The sequence below is a fragment of the Neophocaena asiaeorientalis genome, unplaced genomic scaffold (genome assembly GCF_003031525.2).
Source record: "Neophocaena asiaeorientalis asiaeorientalis breed wild unplaced genomic scaffold, Neophocaena_asiaeorientalis_V1.1 scaffold130, whole genome shotgun sequence".
Taxonomy (NCBI): domain Eukaryota; kingdom Metazoa; phylum Chordata; class Mammalia; order Artiodactyla; family Phocoenidae; genus Neophocaena; species Neophocaena asiaeorientalis.
Window position 1 is genome coordinate 11,584,142 of NW_020173397.1, and position 18,433 is coordinate 11,602,574.

General features: G+C 43.1%; 1 protein-coding gene across 4 annotated transcripts in view; it reads left to right on the forward strand.

Annotated features, from left to right (window-relative positions):
- Positions 1-18,433, forward strand: part of FRMD4B (FERM domain containing 4B) — a 229,090-nt gene that overhangs the window by 69,919 nt on the left and 140,738 nt on the right. The window contains exon 1 of one of the 4 annotated variants that reach the window (XM_024747080.1): positions 7,477-7,555. The exons of the other annotated variants lie outside the window; for them this stretch is intronic. Within the exon in view, the coding sequence (XP_024602848.1) occupies positions 7,532-7,555 (24 nt within the window). The 5' untranslated portion in view covers positions 7,477-7,531. Of the gene's footprint in view, positions 1-7,476; positions 7,556-18,433 lie in introns of those variants that run through there. 4 annotated transcript variants of the gene reach the window in all.

The following is an 18,433-nucleotide window of genomic DNA, read 5'->3' on the forward strand; positions in this document are numbered from 1 at the left end:
GGTCTTGGAAAGTATCAATAAACATACAAGATGAGCATGTTTTCATCCCATGTAGCAAGAAAGATATCAAAAACTGTGAGAGTCATGTCAGAAGGACATAGGAGTTGACTTGAAGAATCTCCCATTGGCCAGTATGGGACAATTTGAACATCACTAAGGACAACAATTTTAATAGATTGAAACACATATAATATATTTAAATTCATGAGTTTATAAATACTTTAAAAACCAATTTGGCCACCATTGGAAGTGCCAACTCACTATTTTGAAAACTAGTAAATAAAGGTGAAGAATCAAGCATTTGTTGCCTTTTCTTTATGAATTGTACCGCTAGGTAACCCATTAGTAGATGAGAGGAAATTTCACACTACAGAAATATTCTGGCTCAAAGTAAAGGGTGATAGAATTGGAAGGTCATCATATTGCAACCCTTAGTCAATTAAATGATCTAGCTATTGAACTAACATTACAAAAAGAGACAGCCCTAAATGAGAAAACACAGATTGGTGACCAATGAGACAATCTTGCCCAAAAAGATCTAACTGGAATCTGATCAAGCCTTCAGACTCAATCAACCTACAGGAAATATGGTGGACAAAGGACCATATTAAATGACACCAGAGAGATGTAATCAGCAGAACTCAGATGGGCAGGAGAAATGGCAGGATAAACAGCCCTGTTTCTTCAACAAATAATTGCAAAGAGAGAGAGGAGTGAAAAAGAGAGGGAGAAGATGAATGGAAGGGGAACTTACAGATTAACAGAGACCTAAGAGAAATAACAAATTGCAAAATGTAGACATTTTTGGATCTTGATTCAAACAAACTTGAAAAAAACACATTCATAAGACAATTGGAAATTTGAACACTAACTGCATATCTGCTGATATTAATGAATATTGTTTTAGGTAATTGGGGTTGTCTTTTAAAAGAGTCCTTAGCTGTTATATTGAAATATTTACAGATGCAATTATTTGAAGTCTTAATTTTCTCCAAAGTAATACATACAGAAGGACAGAAAGTGGATGAGAATATTAATGAAACAAGATTAGCCGTGTGTTATAACTGTTGAAATTGGGTGATGGATACATGGAAGTTCATTATACCCATCTGTCACTTTTTGTAAGGGCTTGAAATTTTCCACCATGAAAAGTTCTGTTTCGATTTCAAAGGAACACAAAGGGAGAGAAAAGGGGGAAAACCAAACCAAACCAAAAAAAAAAAAACAGATTCTGCAGAAATACAGGAAGGAAACCTAACAGCATGTTGTTAACCCCTGGATGCATTTCCCATTGTCTGCAAAAGCCGAATAAGAAGGCAGTTTAAGACTGAAAGCCCTGGGTTCGAATCCTGTTCTTCTGCACCCAGTTGGGGGGACTTCTGTTACCAGATCTTTTGAGCCTCTGTCTCTCATCTGTAAAATAGAGATGAACAAGTACCCACTTCATAGGGTTGCTGTCAGGATAAAAGAAGAATCTGTGTCAAGCATGGGGCGTAGTACCTGGTACCAGTCAGCACTCGATAAATTTGGGTTGTTGAGTGCTAGTTTATTGCATGTGACATTTAAAACAGAAGATAAAACAATGAATATATGCACTTTACAATGAACGTTGGAACATTTTTGATGACTTCTGAACTTCCAAAGCCTTTTTCTGTTCATATTTCCAAACACAGGGGTGAGATTAGATTTTACAATGTCCATGACCTGAAAACCTGTGCGTGCCTTATGTAAAAACCAAGTCAAAACTCATGGCACTCATCTTGTGAAACAGAAAGGAGCCCCCTACAATGCCTACTTTTCTCCTTAACTTTTTCACCTCTGTTTCTCTGTTTTGGGTTAGGAAAGCAAGAGAATCCGCCTAGAACAAGAAACTTCCCTCTTTTTCTGCCTGAAGGGGAATGTGAACAACGGACTTTTCCATCAGGGTTGTTTTTCCTGGACATGGTGTGCCCCCTCCAACTGCTGAAGCATGTGATCCTGAAGGAGACCTTAAATAAACTTCACATGTTCCTTACCGCTCAGCAGTGCTGTCCCAATTCTAGTAAATTATGAATTTGTTTTCTGTATTTGGTGTTCTTTCTTTTTGAACAGAAGTTCTATTCATTCAGAATATGAGTTGAGAGATTTCCATGTGCCACGTGTTATAGCCTCAAACAAGGCAGAAGTGGTCCTAAACTCGTCCCCCAGATATCCACATGGCTGGCTCCTTTATTTTTGGCCATGACCAGGGATTGAACCCAGGCAGTGAAAGTACCAAATCCTAACCACTAGACCACCAGGGAGCTCCCCTGTCTGGCTCCTTCTTAGTCTCCAGTCCCTTCATCCTCTTCATCACATCCTCCTGCTTTAGTTTCTTCACAGGTCTTAACCCTCACCTGGAATTACCTTATTAATTAATTTATTTTTTATTTCTTGCCCCCCTCTGGAGTCTCTCCTTTTCATCACTGTTTCCCCACCACCTAGCCTGGTACTCAGTAGAACCAGCTACATAATTGGTAGGACCCAGTGCAGACTGAAAATGTGGGACCCCTTGTTCAAAATGTATTAAGAATTACAGGACAGCAGAGCATTAAACAAGGTTGGTGCCCTTCTGAGCGTGGGATCCTGTGGGACGCTGCAGGTCTTACAGCCATTATTATTAGGCACCCCCAAAATAGTTATTGGAATGAATGCAGATCTACGAACAACCATCAGGGACCCAAGGAGCGCTGGCATCCAGATTGATAAAAGATTGAAAACAGGAACCAGCATGTGTGTAAAAAGGATGCATGATTCCTCAACTGCAGGGTTGACTGTGAGGTGAAAAGTAAGGTAATCACTCTGCTCACCTTGAGAAACACCGAATCTGGGCTGTAAATCCTTCGAGGGTCAGGACTGTAGTGTTTTCACCTTTGATTTCCCTTGCAGGGCTTCTGCACGTCCGTGGTGCTCCATGAATATTTGGGAAGAACCGAATTGGTTCTAGAAGTAGAATTAGAGAAGGATGAGGAGTTATGAAAGAAATATTCTTTTTTCCTTTTCGCAGTACGCGGGCCTCTCACTGTTGTGGCCTCTCCCGTTGCGGAGCACAGGCTCCGGACGCTCAGGCTCGGCGGCCATGGCTCACGGGCCCAGCCGCTCCGCGGCATGTGGGATCTTCCTGGACCAGGGCACGAATCCGTGTCCCCTGCATCGGCAGGCGGAGTCTCAACCACTGCGCCACCAGGGAAGCCCAGAAATATTCTTTTCTTTAATGCAAACCTCACTAAATTTAGGAGGAGATGAGCTGGTCATTAAGTTTGTCCTTTTAGTTTATGACAAGTGGTTCAGAGCTGTGCTCAGCCATCAGAGTTTTGGAAAACTGCAACACATTGTTGGGATTTTATGGTGTGTCTGGCATTAATTTGGTATATGAAGTGTTCTATGATGAAAGTGATAGTTTTGTGATAAATGCAAAGCTTCTCGTAAAGATTCCTAAGACTGTATTTCTTTAAAAATCTGGTCTATACTTTCACATATTTTCCCCCCAAATGATGGACCTATTCCCCTTGTCCCACTTCCAGGATGGTGAAAGCCTCCACAAAGTCACCATATACTTATCCAGACTCACCAGTTAGTGATCAGCGAATTGTGTCACAATTTGCACTTTATAGGCGTAATTTCACATATGCCCATCATTCATTTGGACTTATTCCGGAGATATAATTTCATTTTCTTTTTTTCCCCCTTTTTTAAAAGAAATGTATTTCATTGACGTATAGTTGATTTACAATGTTGTGTTAATTTCTTGGGGGGGAGGAGGTGTTGTTTGTTTGTTTGTTCATTTTCAATGGGACTCCGTAACAGGGCTCCCTGAGTCTGCGTTCTTGGATCCCAGGTAAAGCCCAGCCCCGTGTCTGACTGCCCGGCAAGAGCCATTTGGAAGAGCAGTGGTTTCAGGTTGGATGTAGAGTGAGACTTTCTGCTATTCCTGTGTGGGCCTTTCTATGCCATTTCTAAAGGACCTCTTCCTAACTAATGCACTGACCACAGAGCTCCTATCTGATGCCCCAGTGCTGCAGGAACTATCCTTTTACCCAAGGCTGAATCCCCGGTACCTTGGCCTCCCACCCAGGTCCCCAATTCTGTGTCGATAATCATTCAACTTGTTAAACAGTATTGGTCAGCTGATGAAGGGTATCTGATTCCAGTTATCATGTCTCCCATGAACTGCTGTATTAGATAGGACCTTTCTGTTTGCAAACCAATTTTAAAAAAATTAAATTAGCTTAAGTAGAAGTAGAAATTATAGTGATTCAGACAGTCATTGGAGTCTGTCTCTCTCCAGCACTGCTGTCTGGCCTGAAGTACCCTGGTACCCCAGCCTCTCATCCCAACAGCTTTTTAACTCCAGAACAAACACCCTTCTTCCCTCATCCCTATAACTAGGGAATATTGGGGCCGGGTATTTTTATTGGTTATTCCTGAATCGCATGTTAATTATCCCTTGATATAGGGGCCTGAGGTTAGCTCACCCTAATGATTTGGATGGTGCTGTCGTAGAAAAGCAGGGATCTGTGATTAGAAAAAGTGAAACAGACTTTGGATGGGCAAAAACAACAGATACTTACTCTGATCATCTAGTGTTAATCCTCCCGTGTGCTCCCACAACCATACCCTGACCTTGCCCCAGCCCTGTATTTGGTCTGTCAAGTCACTTCACCTGGTTCTTCATGTTGGCCTTGATCTCCTAGTTTTAGCCCATCCTGTTGCCTCGATTCTGAAACCATTTATCAAAATTCTGATTGTCCTTCGACAGTGAAAAATTCTTTAAAATTGGAAATGTCACACTAGTTTTCTCAGGAGGCTGTTCAACCTGGTGAGAAAAGTGACCATTTATTGAGTTTTTCCTGCTATATATACCTAAATAGAAGGTTCCCTCAAATATAAAGTCACTCATCTTCCCACTAAGAAGATTCAAAACCAGTGTTTTAGGCCAACCTGAATGTATAAAAATTTAGCAATGTAGATGAAATAGTCCAGTATTTACTTCTAATATTTAAGATCATTTGTCCTATGGATTAATAATTTGGGTGATTGCTGTCTTGCACTTTCCCTCTTTATGAAGTAATTTTTTTCAGCCTCTCCACATGCATCTGTGTGTTGGCCCTGAAACAAAAGGCCCTCTTTAAATCATCCTTCTGGCTTACCCAAGCGCAGCATCTTTGCTTCTGCCTAAGTTGTTTGAGCTACAGAACTTGTTCTTTTTTTTTTTTTATTGAAGTATAGTTGATTTACAATGTTGTGTTCGTTTCTGGCATACAGCAAAGTGATTGTTATAAATATACGTATTTTTTTTCGTATTCTTTTCCATTATGGTTTATTACAGGATATTGAATATAGTTCCCTGTGCTATACAATAGGACCTTGGGTTGTTTATCCATTCTGTGTATAATAGTTTGCATCTGCTAATCCCAAACTCCCAATCCATCCTTCCCAATCCCCCACCCCCAGTCTTGGCAACCACAAGTGTGTTCTCTATGTCTGTGAGTCTGTTTCTATTTCGTAGATAAGTTCATTTGTGTCATATTTTAAATTCCACATATAAGTGATATCATATGATATTTGTCTTTCTCTTTCTGACTTACTTTGCTCAGTATAATAATCTCTTGGTCCATCCATGTAGCTGCAAATGGCATTATTTCATTCTTCTTTATGGCTGAGTAATATTGCATTTTATATATGTACCACATCTTTATCCATTCATATGTCCATGGACATTTAGTTTGGCTCTTGTAAATAGTACAGCACTTTTCAATCTCCATATATGATACTTCACTGGGAGTATTATTGCATGACTTTTTTTCCCCCCCTTTTTCATTCATCCTAGAGGTGTATATGTATGATCTTCCAGCATAACCACCTATCGTGTGGCCTTTTAAAGTAATGTTTGGAACTTCCCTGGTGGCGCAGGTGTTAAGACTCTGCATTCCCAATGCAGAGGGCCCAGGTTTTATCCCTGGTTGGGGAACTAGATCCCCCATGCGTGCTGCAACTAAGAGCTCGCGTGCCACAACTAAGGAGCCCGAGTGCCACAAATAAGGAGCCCGCTTGCTGCAACTAAGGAGCCCATGTGCCGCAACTAAGACCCGGTGCAACCAAATAAATAAATAAAAATTATAAAAAATAAAGTAATATTTAAGTAACTTGTTTGCTCTGACATTCAGCCCCTCCACTTGTGAAGTCACATGCCTATAATAACTACCTAAACTGTATTAACTTCTTTGCCACCTTTTCTACTGATTTCATCAAGTGATCTTTATAAGCATACAAACTTGTTATTGAATGAGGCTGTTTCAAAGTATTGTGTCTTCCCCCGACAGTATGTTGTAGTCCAAAGGAACTGGAGTCTTTGAAAGGACTTGAAGATAAAGCTACTCTCTCATTTTTGAGAGATAAGGGATTTTGGTAGGGGGGAGGGCACCTCACCTTTTATTTAAATACATGATATATGTCTATCTGCCAGGCACATTCTTTGTGCTTTGTATGCACGATCTCATTTAATTCCTCCAACACCCCTGATAAGATAGGGATTTTTATCCCTATATACTAAGGAGGAAATGGATTCTCAGAGAGGTCAAGTAACTTTCCCAAGAACATACAGCTACAAAATGCCAGGTTTGTCTGGCTTTAGAACACATGTTCTTAACCATACCACTCACTTGCACAAAAATCCAGAAGATTCTTTTTTCAGGTGGGAAAAACATGGTACCATGTCACAGGCTCTTACTTAGCCATTCTAAAATTAATAAGTGGTTTTATTATTTTTACTGGATTTTATATATTTTTCTCTCTGCTTTACTTTGAAGTATAATGGATTTTGATTATTCCCTATCCATTGAGCAATTTCAGTAGTAATGATTTAGTTAAATGCAAATGATGAAATAAATCCTTTCTCGAGACCAAAGGCATCCTACTAAGATTTTCTGTTTGTGGCTAGCATCACTGATGCTGACTGATCTTATGAAGTTTGTCCCGTGGAATTCTGAGTTTCCTTCTCAGTGTAAAAGCTATTGGTGTAAAATGGCTGTGGGTAGCACAGTTAAGTGTCATTTCTGTTCGTATTCATTAAATTCAGAATGTGTCAAGATTGAAGAGCCAAAATTGAAGTTTGGATTCTTAGATGGCATAGCCCATCTCTGAATTATTATCCAATGCAGATCATGCATTATCCGTAAACATTTCATCATATGTTTTAAACATGTTATGAAGAAAGGCTTTAGGTGGCAAAAAAAAAAAATAGCAGAAATTTTGGGTTTTTGGGTTTTTTTCTCCCACTGCTCTCCTGACTCATGTTGAAAGCCTTTTGTTTCTAATCAAAGCAACAAACGGTAAGGTCATTTCCTTGTGATTATATGGCAGCGGAAGGCGTCGGGGTTTTTAGGTCCCTACTTCCACCAGCTTATATTTGGAGAAAACACACACACACACACACACACACACACACACACACACATCTCAAGTGCTTAATATATGTGTCCTTCGTCCTGCCCGTTCTCTCCGGTCCCTTTAAATGAGCCGAGACCATGGTTCGGAGGTAAGAACAATTTCTCTTATAATCTTTTGACTACAGACAGTATAATGGTGCTTCTTGAGCTCTTCCTGGCATTTCTTAGTGAATTGAGGGCAGATTTTAATGTTATACGGGGGGTGGACGGACTTACGTACTAATATTTCAGAACCCAAGTTGCAAAAAAGGGAACTCCAAGAAATGTTTGTCTTTGCTCTTCTCAAAGAGTTATTCCTTCTCCAAAAGAGCTGGATCTCCTCCAGTTTGATACCACAGTGAAGATCGTCCTTAACGCTCATCTTTCGGAGGGTTTTCCTGTCATTGTTTGAACTGTTATCTCTGTTCCCTAAAAGTCCTAAAAGGCTCATTTCTTGTTTTTTTATTTCAGAACTTTGGTAATTATTGTTGCAGTGTATAATTCCACCTCACCGCTTCCCCCTAACGCCATCCCACTACCATTCTCTTTCTTTTCTTTTTTTTTTAATTTTAAAGACTTGAGCCCTTTTATGGATGTGGAAAGGACAGGGCAAGGGCAGGAATGGTGTCAGTAAGCAGCATGAAAATGCTTTGAGATTTGCAGTTGTTAATCATCTCGTCAACACCGTGGTTTTGGAGCCATCTCTATTTCTGTGAGCATTTGGCAGGAAAGATCCTGTGGGGGACTAGAACTCATTAGTAACTTTTCTAAAAGGACCTTTTAATGTACGTCCTGTCTTGCCTCGAGACAGAAGCAGGGAAATTGAATTCTGTCCCTCAGTCTAGTTTATGAGGACTTTATGTGACCAGAATTCAATGGCTCAAGGTTGAGACCTCAGAAATGCCATCTTTGGGGATGGCTATCAATTAATTCATAAAACCTTTATGATTTGTCAAAGGAAGTCCTACAATCTAATTAAAAGGGAAGCTTTTTTTTTCTTTCTCCCTTCTGATGTGGTTATGCTAAACTCATAATGTCCAATTCCATGTGTCCATTTTTTTCCCCTCATGGGTAGATGTTGGAGATGGAGGAGGGGAGGAAAAGCTGGGTAGACTTCAGAAAACAAAGGAAATTGTCTCATCCAGGAGGCTGCAAAGCTCTTGGGTATAGGAGGAAGTCTGTGGAGGAAGTGGGCAGGATTAGGTAGAGAAGAGAAACGTCAGGGAAACAAACATATCACACAATAGGGTCTGGGATTGGACCCTCTTGTCATAATCTAACACAATAGCATGTCCTTAGAAATGAATCGATTGTTTCTAAATCAGTCCTGTCTAAAGGTATCTAATGATCTGAAGGAGTAGAAAGGAACATGATTGTATCCAAAATGCAGTCCTTTGACCTGGATTCTCAGAGCGGCATTATGGTCACCCAGAGCCTCGTGTTAGATGATCCTATTCTTAGACTCAGGCCATAGAACCCCGCTAGAAGTAAGACCATTCTGTAATGCAGCCCCTTCAGGAATCAAAAAGTACATCTCTTAGCAGAGGATCTAAGATATTCCCAGACATACCAAATTCCACTCCAGGGCACATTCTCTGTGTTCCAGTGCATCATTTATTTTCATCCTTCATTTGTAGTACATGGAAAAGTGGTAACTACTGGAATGGAGGCTCTTATGGTCAAGTATACCGCCCCCCGCCACCATGGAGAGAGTGCTCAATAACTATGCGGAGGGTGGGGGATGAGTGGTGGATTAATAACACTATTTGAGTAGAATTTTTAAAATTAATTAACTTTTATTTTTGGCTGCGTTGGGTCTTCATGGCTGCACACGGCTTTCTCTAGTTGCGGCGACCAGGGGTTACCCTTCGTTGAGGTGCGCGGGCTTCTCATTGTGGTGGCTTCTCTTGTCGTGGAGCGCGGGCTCCAGGCGCGCGGACTTCAGTAGTTGTGGCTCGTGGGCTCAGTAGTTGTGGCTCGCGGGCTCTAAAGCACAGGCTCAGTATTTGTGGCACACGGGCTTAGCTGCTCTGTGGCATGTGGGATCTTCCCGGACCAGGGCTCGAACCCGTGTCCCCTACATTGGCAGGCGGATTCTTAACCACTGTGCCACCAGGGAAGTCCTGAGTAGAATTGTTAAATATATTCATGCCGTGGAATATTTGGGCTGGAAAAAACCTTGTAAGTCACTTTGGAGTCATCCAGTCCCCTTATGCTGTTACTGAGTAGATGAAAATCCAGAGTAGTGGAGGAATTTTCCTAAGCTCTCCTATCCCATATGCGCGGACTTCAGTAGTTATGGCTCGTGGGCTCAGTAGTTGTGGCTCGCGGGCTCTAAAGCACAGGCTCAGTATTTGTGGCACGCGGGCTTAGCTGCTCTGTGGCATGTGGGATCTTCCCGGACCAGGGCTCGAACCCGTGTCCCCTACATTGGCAGGCGGATTCTTAACTACTGTGCCACCAGGGAAGTCCTGAGTAGAATTGTTAAATATATTCATGCCGTGGAATATTTGGGCTGGAAAAAACCTTGTAAGTCACTTTGGAGTCATCCAGTCCCCTTATGCTGTTACTGAGTAGATGAAAATCCAGAGTAGTGGAGGAATTTTCCTAAGCTCTCCTATCCCATTAGGGGCAGGGCACAGGCTAGAGCCCTCTCTCCTGGGTCCTGAGTCTGTGCTGTGTCCACCACAATGCTGTCTCTAGGACCAGCTGATGGCTTTGTCTAATTTCTAGCATCTCTGCAGTTCCTGCAGCATGAGTTTATTCTCATGCACTCATTTCTGTCTTGGAACAGAAAGGTGGAAGTTGCATCCCAAAGGAGGCTCTGCTTCTTATTATGGACTGCTTCCAACTGCTGGCAGAAACCAGTGCGCAGGTACACGAAGGACCCCGAGAAGAAGAACCAGCAGCCTTGTCACTAGTCATAACAAGCTGTAGTACTTGGTAAAAACGTACTAAAACACTTTCTCTTTGCTTTGAAAATATTGTCAGAACCTGAATATATTTAGTTAGCTCTTTGTAGAGGCCTGTTCCAACATCATAATTCAAGTATGAGACACATTTGTTTGTCCCTGATCTGAATTCCATGAAGCTCCAGTTAAGACTTTTTCCTGCTTAATGCTGGAAAACTATGAAAATTTTAAAATGGAAGACTTTTTCTAAACTGGAAAGATAAAGCTGAGTACAGGTAAAATATACATTAACATATGTTGGTATAATCTGCCAAGTTTAGGCAAACAGTTTATCATTCCAATAAAAGCAGTGAAAGCAAAGGATGATATTGGGTACATTCTCTGTTTATTTTAGATGTGTTTTTTTTCCCTTAAAGAAGCCATTGTAGGTAGGGCTGTAAAGTACATGTTCACTTCTGTCCTCTTGTCTTGGTTTATTTCCTCTTTTGGTTTTCTTCTATCCTTGCAAGTTAGAATGAACAAGTCAGCAGAGTTTGTACCCGTTTTTTCAAGATTTGACTGTACACCACCCTTTCTATTAGAGGTATTTATATTCCGTTTTTCCAGTCAGGAATGAGGTTAGTCCAGAAGCTGACCTTCCACAATAGGAAATCTTTATCTGAAGAGCAGTGTGAGAGAGAGAACTGGATTCCAGGTCTAAGTCTGCCCCTTACTGATAAGCTCTATGGCCTTGGAGAGCTGATTTTTCCTATCCAGGCCTCCGAACCCACATTTGTGGGTGAAGAAGTTAGTCTCGTGCTGAGGCCCCTTTTCAGTTTCGAAATGCTCTAACTTTAATTGAAGTCACTACAGGTTCTTTACAGATCAGTTGCAGCTGTCTCTCCCTCTCTGCTAGCCACCCGTCCCCTCTCTTCTTTCCTCTTTTCCTCCCCTTTTCCTTCTTCTCTCCCCTCTTTCTTCCTTTCCACTGATATTTTCCTTTTCACAAAAAGGGATTCAGGGCATGGACTATATGACTCAGATGCCGGTAGAGCCAGGGACAGCCTGTGACTAGCAGCAATGGGAAGAAGGCAAAGTTGGAAATGGAGAAATTCCCCAAACTGCAAACTGAAATCAGACATGGAGATGCTATCCAGGAAGAAATCCAGACTTTGTGGGTCATGGATACACCTCTTGTATTGAAATTTGACACTGCTCCTTGGATTCCAAATTCCTTAGAAGTCAACACATACTTCCTGGGTGTGTCTTGCGCCACCTGTGTGCCAGGCTCAGGCTTACAAAGGTGAATGAGATGCAGCCACTATATGAAGCTCTGTCCAGTGGGGGAGTGCAAACTGGAACTCTCCAGTGAGTCTCAGTAGCTCTTCAAAGCTTGACTTTTAGTTCATCTACTGCTCACTCTTGGGGAGTGGAAAAGCTGTTGACATAAAATGGCTGTGAGTAGTGGAATGTAATTAATATGATTTGAGGTCAAAGGATTAAACTGACAGGTGTTCTTAGGTAGAAATGGAACAATGTCAATTCCAGTGAACAGTGACACTGTAAAGCATTCAGGAGTCCACTGGTAAAGGTTCTGTTTTTGGTAGGCTCTCTCCAAATGAAAGAGGGAGAGGAAGTGGCAGGAGTCTTAGCACATAAATCCTGCTTGTGAACTGAGTGACCCCCTCTGGCCTATGACAGGCACAGTTGAAATGACCTTATTAGGTTGTTGAGGGGATTAGAGCTGGCCTCTGGCACTGAAGACGCACGTAGTAAATGGCAATTAATATATATATTTTAAATTAATTAATTAATTTTTGGCTGTGTTGGGTCTTTGTTGCTGTGTGCGGGCTTTCTGTAGCTGTGGTGCAGTGGCTTCTCTTGCTGCAGAGCACGGGCTCTAGGCACGTGGGCTTCAGTAGTTGTGGCTCGCGGGCTCTAGAGCGCAGGCTCAGTAGTTGTGGCTCACGGGCTGTAGAGCGCAGGCTCAGTAGTTGTGGCACACGGGCTTAGTTGCTCCGTGGCATGTGGGATCTTCCCAGACCAGGGCTCGAACCTGTGACCCCTGCATTTGCAGGCGGATTCTTAACCACTGCGCCACAAGGGAAGCCTGGGCAATTAATATTATTAAGTAACATTATTATACGTCTATCCCAAGTACAGCAAATAAAAACAAGGCTACATACATATGAAAATATGTAAATACCACCAGAAGACTGAGTATTCAAAGTAATGAATGGGTAATTTTTTTCAGGGCCCTTCATGCTCATGATAGCATCAATGTGAATCAGTTATTCATTACCCCACATCTTGTCACTGTCAGGGTATCCATCAGCCTTCCGTCCTTTTGGACACATGAGATCTCTTGACCCTGCAGACATTTGTCTGTATTTCACTGGGCACAAGTTCACAAATAAGTAATCAACTGCAGTATGTCTCTTGCAGACTTCCGTCTTGGGTTTGAGGTCAAGTGTTTATCATTTTAAGGATCTAGTTCTAAACCTTTTTTTTTTTTTTTGCGGTACGCGGGCCTCTCACTGCTGTGGCCTCTCCCGTTGCGGAGCACAGGCTCCGGACGCGCAGGCTCAGCGGCCATGGTTCACGGGCCCAGCCGCTCCGCGGCATGTGGGATCCTCCCGGACCAGGGCACGAACCCGTGCCCCCTGCATCGGCAGGCAGACTCCCAACCATTGCGCCATCAGGGAAGCCCTCTAAACCATTTTAAGGACGTGGACCCAGAATATAAATCTGACAGAAGTTATAGAAAGTCTTCCTGGAAAGATTCTCACACGCACATTTTGTTTATACTTTGGAGGAAGTTGTTTGCAAACTCCTCTACCAGCACTAATAGACTTGTAAGAGCTCCTGTATCCCAGCTGAGGAAATGGAATAAATGTATGTATCTTTCAGAGAAATGGTGAGAAACTAGCTGGCCTCTGTGCGTGACACCGAGAAATGAGCTTTTTGGAACTCGTTAGCACTTAACCTTATTTGAACCCTCTAGAAGTGTGTGATCCTGGAATCGACACGGGCTCCATAGAAGGTATTTAGAACGTAAGAGCAAGTCCTGCCACCTCCTCCTCCGTAGCTGTTTATACTGCTCGTCGGAGAGGAGTTATACCTCTACCAACAATGGGGGTGTGGGTGAGGCAGGCACCCTTTTGGTACTTGGCCTTGTGTTGAGAGTAAGGTGACTCTAGTGGGACCTGTAAGTAATTGCTCTGTTCACCATTAGAACAGTCACCTGGCTTTAGGGAGTCATCTGAGAATCTGCAGAGGTTTCGCAGTAACCACTATATTTGAGTTGCAGCATTGGGAGCTTGTTCATAGTAACCGCGCACATCACCAAGCGCTCACCTCAAGTGCAGGCGCCCCTCTTTATTAGAACAAGTGCTGAGGTCCAGCATGCCACAGCTCTTACTTTGCATTATTCTTTTTTCCTTGCTTTTAAAGGAAACTACGCATCAACTCGTGATAGCTTTTAAATGTTTTATATGAAACAAGAAGTCTCCGTTGTGGTCTCAGTTTTTAAAAAATGAATAAGCAACTCCATTTTTTCATCCCATAGACATTTATTGAGCAGCTGCTTTTGCAAGGTGCCAGCTATAAGCTCGGGGGTCCAGGGATTAAGAAGACAGATAGGGTCCCTGGAGGCAGATATTATATAACAAAGTACATCATTCTTTGATTACAGTTGTGTAAAGTGCTGCGGAAGAGAAGTTTAGAGAGCTAAAGGAACGCATAACACTCAGAGTAAGAGTTATGGAGCCCATGGCTATTCCACACACTGCATCAGCTTACTCAAAGCTCATAGCAAGGCACCAGTACTGTTTCCATTACGCAGATCAGGTAACAGAGTAGCAGAGAGATGAGGTCATTTGCCCACGTGGTGCCACTAGCAAAACGTCTAAGTCAGGATTTGAACCCTGGGTGATCTGAGTTCGGAGTCTTCACTCCTAACAACTACACAATGGCTTCTATGAGAGACTCACTTTTAATCTGTGTTTTTAAGGGTAAATTGGTTTAGCCAGGCACTTTCCAAATGCCCTCATGCTTTGAGGTGGGACGGAGATCATACGAAGAAGAGCTAGAAGAAGACCAGTGTGTCTGGAGCCCAGAGAGCAAAAGGGAAAGGAGTGCAAGACCAGGGGAAGGGTGGGCAGGGAGCAGGCGGTGCAGGACGAGGTGGGCCGCATGGGTGATGGAAGCTTTTCTTCCAGTTGAATCAGGTCAGCTCCAAAGCTAGACCCCCTCGGTCATCCAAAGCTAGACCCTCTCGGGAACCTCCCATTCCTGTGAGATGGACACATGGAGGGAAGTTCTCCCGATCTGGCTAGATTATTCCAGATCCATTTACCTTTGTGTATGCACAAAGCATCCTGCTCAAGGATGTTTTATCTGTGTCATCAGTCTGTCCCACTGATGTCTTTTCCAAGGCCATATGTTTTCTGCCTTGTCTGGGACCTGCAGAATTACATTTTTCTTAGTGGTCCATGTAGCCACACTGAACACTGTAGCAGGTTGAACTGTCATCATCGTTCATCGTGGCTAACAGAATGGCACGTGCTGTGTTGGGCTCTTTCAACCCGTTCTAGTGTTTCAGCCCCAACTCCATGAGTTAGACACTGTTACTATCGATATTTTTCAGATAAAGAAACCGATTTACAGGGGTTAAATGACTGGCCCAGAGTCCCACCAGCTAATTGTCAGAGTCAGGTCTTGCATCCTGGGTTGCCTGATGCCCAAGTGCTTGCTTAACCCTGCGGATCTCACTTCCTATTTTACAGATGCAAAAACTGTCCAAAGTTAATGATAGAACTGATTCTAAAACTCAGATTTTACATGAAGTTTCATTTTCTAGGCCAACATTGAATCTCATAGGAAAAATGAAAAAGAAAGGAAACTAAATAGAACACTGTGGACCTTCACCATGACCTGAAGTAGCCTTGTAAACATGTTACAGATTTACCAGCCCACAGAGATATGTTACCCGCCCGCCGGCTAAATTGGTAACACGGGCAAAAATAGAGGGATCTGAAGGGAGTGGGGGAATCTGGATATTAACCAATAGGAGTTTGGAGAGAGAATTAAGAGTAAAACAGAATAGTTTTGGTATTTTTTATAAGTAATAGTCACTCAGTGCCAAGCACCGTGCCAAGTTCTTGCCAAGTACTCATTTAACCCTCACAACAAGCTGATAAAGTTGGTCATATGTGTATGTCCATTTTATGGATGAGGACCAATGCAACAGTCTTGTCACTCTCTCTCTCTCTCTCTTTGATTTTTGCCACCCCACTCCCAGTCTCATCTCCTGATAGGAACCAGAGTTATCCTTTACAGATGTCCCCCGATCTTGTTTCCCCCTTGCCTAAGAGCCTCCAATGGCCTCCCACTGCCTTTGCAATAGGACCCATACTCCTAACTCCTGATATAGCCTAGGGGTTTTCAGACTTCAGCATGCAACAGAGTGACCTGGACGGCTCGCTAAAACACAGATGGTTGGTCGCCACTCCACATTCCTAGCGAGCTGCAGTTAATACTGACACTGTGAGTCCAGGAACCACACTTTGAGGACCACTCATGAGCCCCTCATTAATCCCCTGACCTTGTCTACTGTAGTCTCCCTTTTGGTGCCAAGCTCCAGCCACATTTGCTGCTATTTTTTTCTTAAACTGTGCATTCTCAGTGGGACAGCTTTACTCCAGGAGGATGAAAATTGGTTCTTGGGGGCAAACATTAAAACCTCTGATATTACAGTAGTTTGTGGACTTCAGAAGCTCAACTCTACCCAATAGATATACAGTATATCTGTGATATCAAAATTTCATGAGGGAGGAGGACATAAGAGGAAAATTAAATGTTTAGAGAAGCTCCTTAAGAGTGTAATCATGAAAAAAAAGTTGTGTGACAAATGAAGCCGATTCCTGCCCCAGGGCCTTTGCACTTCTTGGACCTCTGTCTGGAATGTTCTTTTTCCAGATCTTCCCAAGTCTGACTCCTCATCATTCCCCTCAGACTTTTATCTGCAGGGCTATTGTAAAATTCTCCAATTCTTTAAAAGTGCTTTTCTCTTCACTGATTTCAGTCTAATAAAAGGCTTCAGGGGCTTCCCTGGTGGCGCAGTGGTTGAGAGTCCGCCTGCTGATGCAGGGGATGTGGGTTCGTGCCCCGGTCCGGCAAGATCCCACATGCCGTGGAGCAGCTGGGCCCATGAGCCATGGCCGCTGAGCCTGTGCGTCTGGAGCCTGTGCTCCGCAACGGGAGAGGCCACAACAGTGAGAGAGGCCCGTGTACCGAAAAAAAAAAAAGGCTTCAGGGACTGACAAAGTGAGTGCTCAAGGCAGCAGGACCCTGCTGACGGAGCATTGCAGATTCCCCAGAGCACCCCTGGGTTGGGAGCACTGCATCCTCTTTTACAATTCTAATTCAATGTCCTGGGAGCCTTCCCACTGTAAAATGCACAGGCGGAAGCATTGCAGGCAGGAGCTGGCTTATATTTTAGTTTTGTTTTTTCTTTTAACTTTACTTTTTTCGTGAATACTCTCATAAGGGCCAGGAGATGGTGTGGGGCAGTACAAAGAAGGAACTCTACATCTGGCTCTGTCTAGCTGTGTGACCACAGACCAGTCACTTCCCTTCTTTGAGCCTTCATGGCCTCATCTGTAAAATATGGATATGACAAACGGAGCATAATCTGCAAAAATAATGACTCACTGTGCCATGCATCTGAAACTAACATAATATTATAAATCAAATATGCTTCAATTGAAGTATGAGAAGGATATGAATTAACAGAGAAAAATAGGGATATGACACTTCTGCCACATCAAAACTTGCTGTAAAGTTTCGAAGGAGAAATAGAGGCCAAGGCACTTTGAAAGTTTAAAGCACTCCAGACAGCCAAGGTGATATTATTACTAATTGAAACGTTCAGAACAAGTTTATACATGGCCGGAGCTTCTTGCTTCCTTCTCTTCTGTAGAGTTCAGGGACAGAAAAGAACCTGCCCACCACCTGCTCAGCACCTGAACATGGCCTTTGAGAGCACCCACCCTGAAGGGGTCTGTAGCAATTGCCTGGCTTTTATCAGTGAAAAGTATAATAATATTACATGTTATTACCATTTGTAAAGTGTACACTCTGCTAAGCATTTTATGTATATGATCTCATGTGACCCTCCCAGCCCTGGGCAGGGGGGTGCCATTATTATCCCTGTTTTCAGGTGAGGAAACCAAGGCTCAAGAGAAGTGAAGTATCTGTGTAAGACCAACAGGTGCTACAGAGGAGAGCTGGGATTTAAACCCAAGTCTGACTAACGCCAGAGGCTATGGTCTTGACCATCACACTTCTTAAATAATATACCATACTTTAAAATGTAGTAAGAGCTGCCTCTTATGGGACGCTTATATTGCACTTAGGCAAAATCATCCCCATTTTACAGCAGCTACTCAAAGAAGGTAAGTGGCTTCCCTGAAGTGTCCAGCTAGTTCGAGGCAGCACCAGGATCAGGCATCATGCCCACTGGACTTCCGAGGGGCTGCGCCTAAGCACTGCCCTGAACCAAGTAGCTGAGTGGGCGGCTCCAACCTGATTTACACCCCCTGACTAGAGCAAGTATGATCAGAAAAGCACTAGAAATTCTGGAAATTGATGACTTTCCAATGACTTTGCATAATCCACCATCCAGGCCACTCTTACGAGAGGCAGCCATCCTTTTTTAAAGGACCACACCACCACCACCCCCAGCCTTCAGAAATGCTGCTCTATGAGAGTACATGTAAGAAACAACACTGAGGCAGGGCCGCAGGGGGAAATATTTGGTTCCCTGGTTACAGCCCCAAGTGTCGGGTGAGATTTCCTCTCACAAGGCTGGTCCCTTCTGACGGGGGCAGAACGGAGCTGAGATTATTTCAGAGCAGGAATAGAAATGGGGAGAAACTTGCCGACAGAGCATAATGACACAGGCTCAATTCTGCTTGTGATGAAAAAGGTGGAAACGTCTTTCACCGAGGCTTTAAGGTCACGGTGGCATGCTTTAGCAGAAGAGTTCCAATGGTCTGATAGATTCCAGAAGGATAGCAGCAACACAGCTGGTTG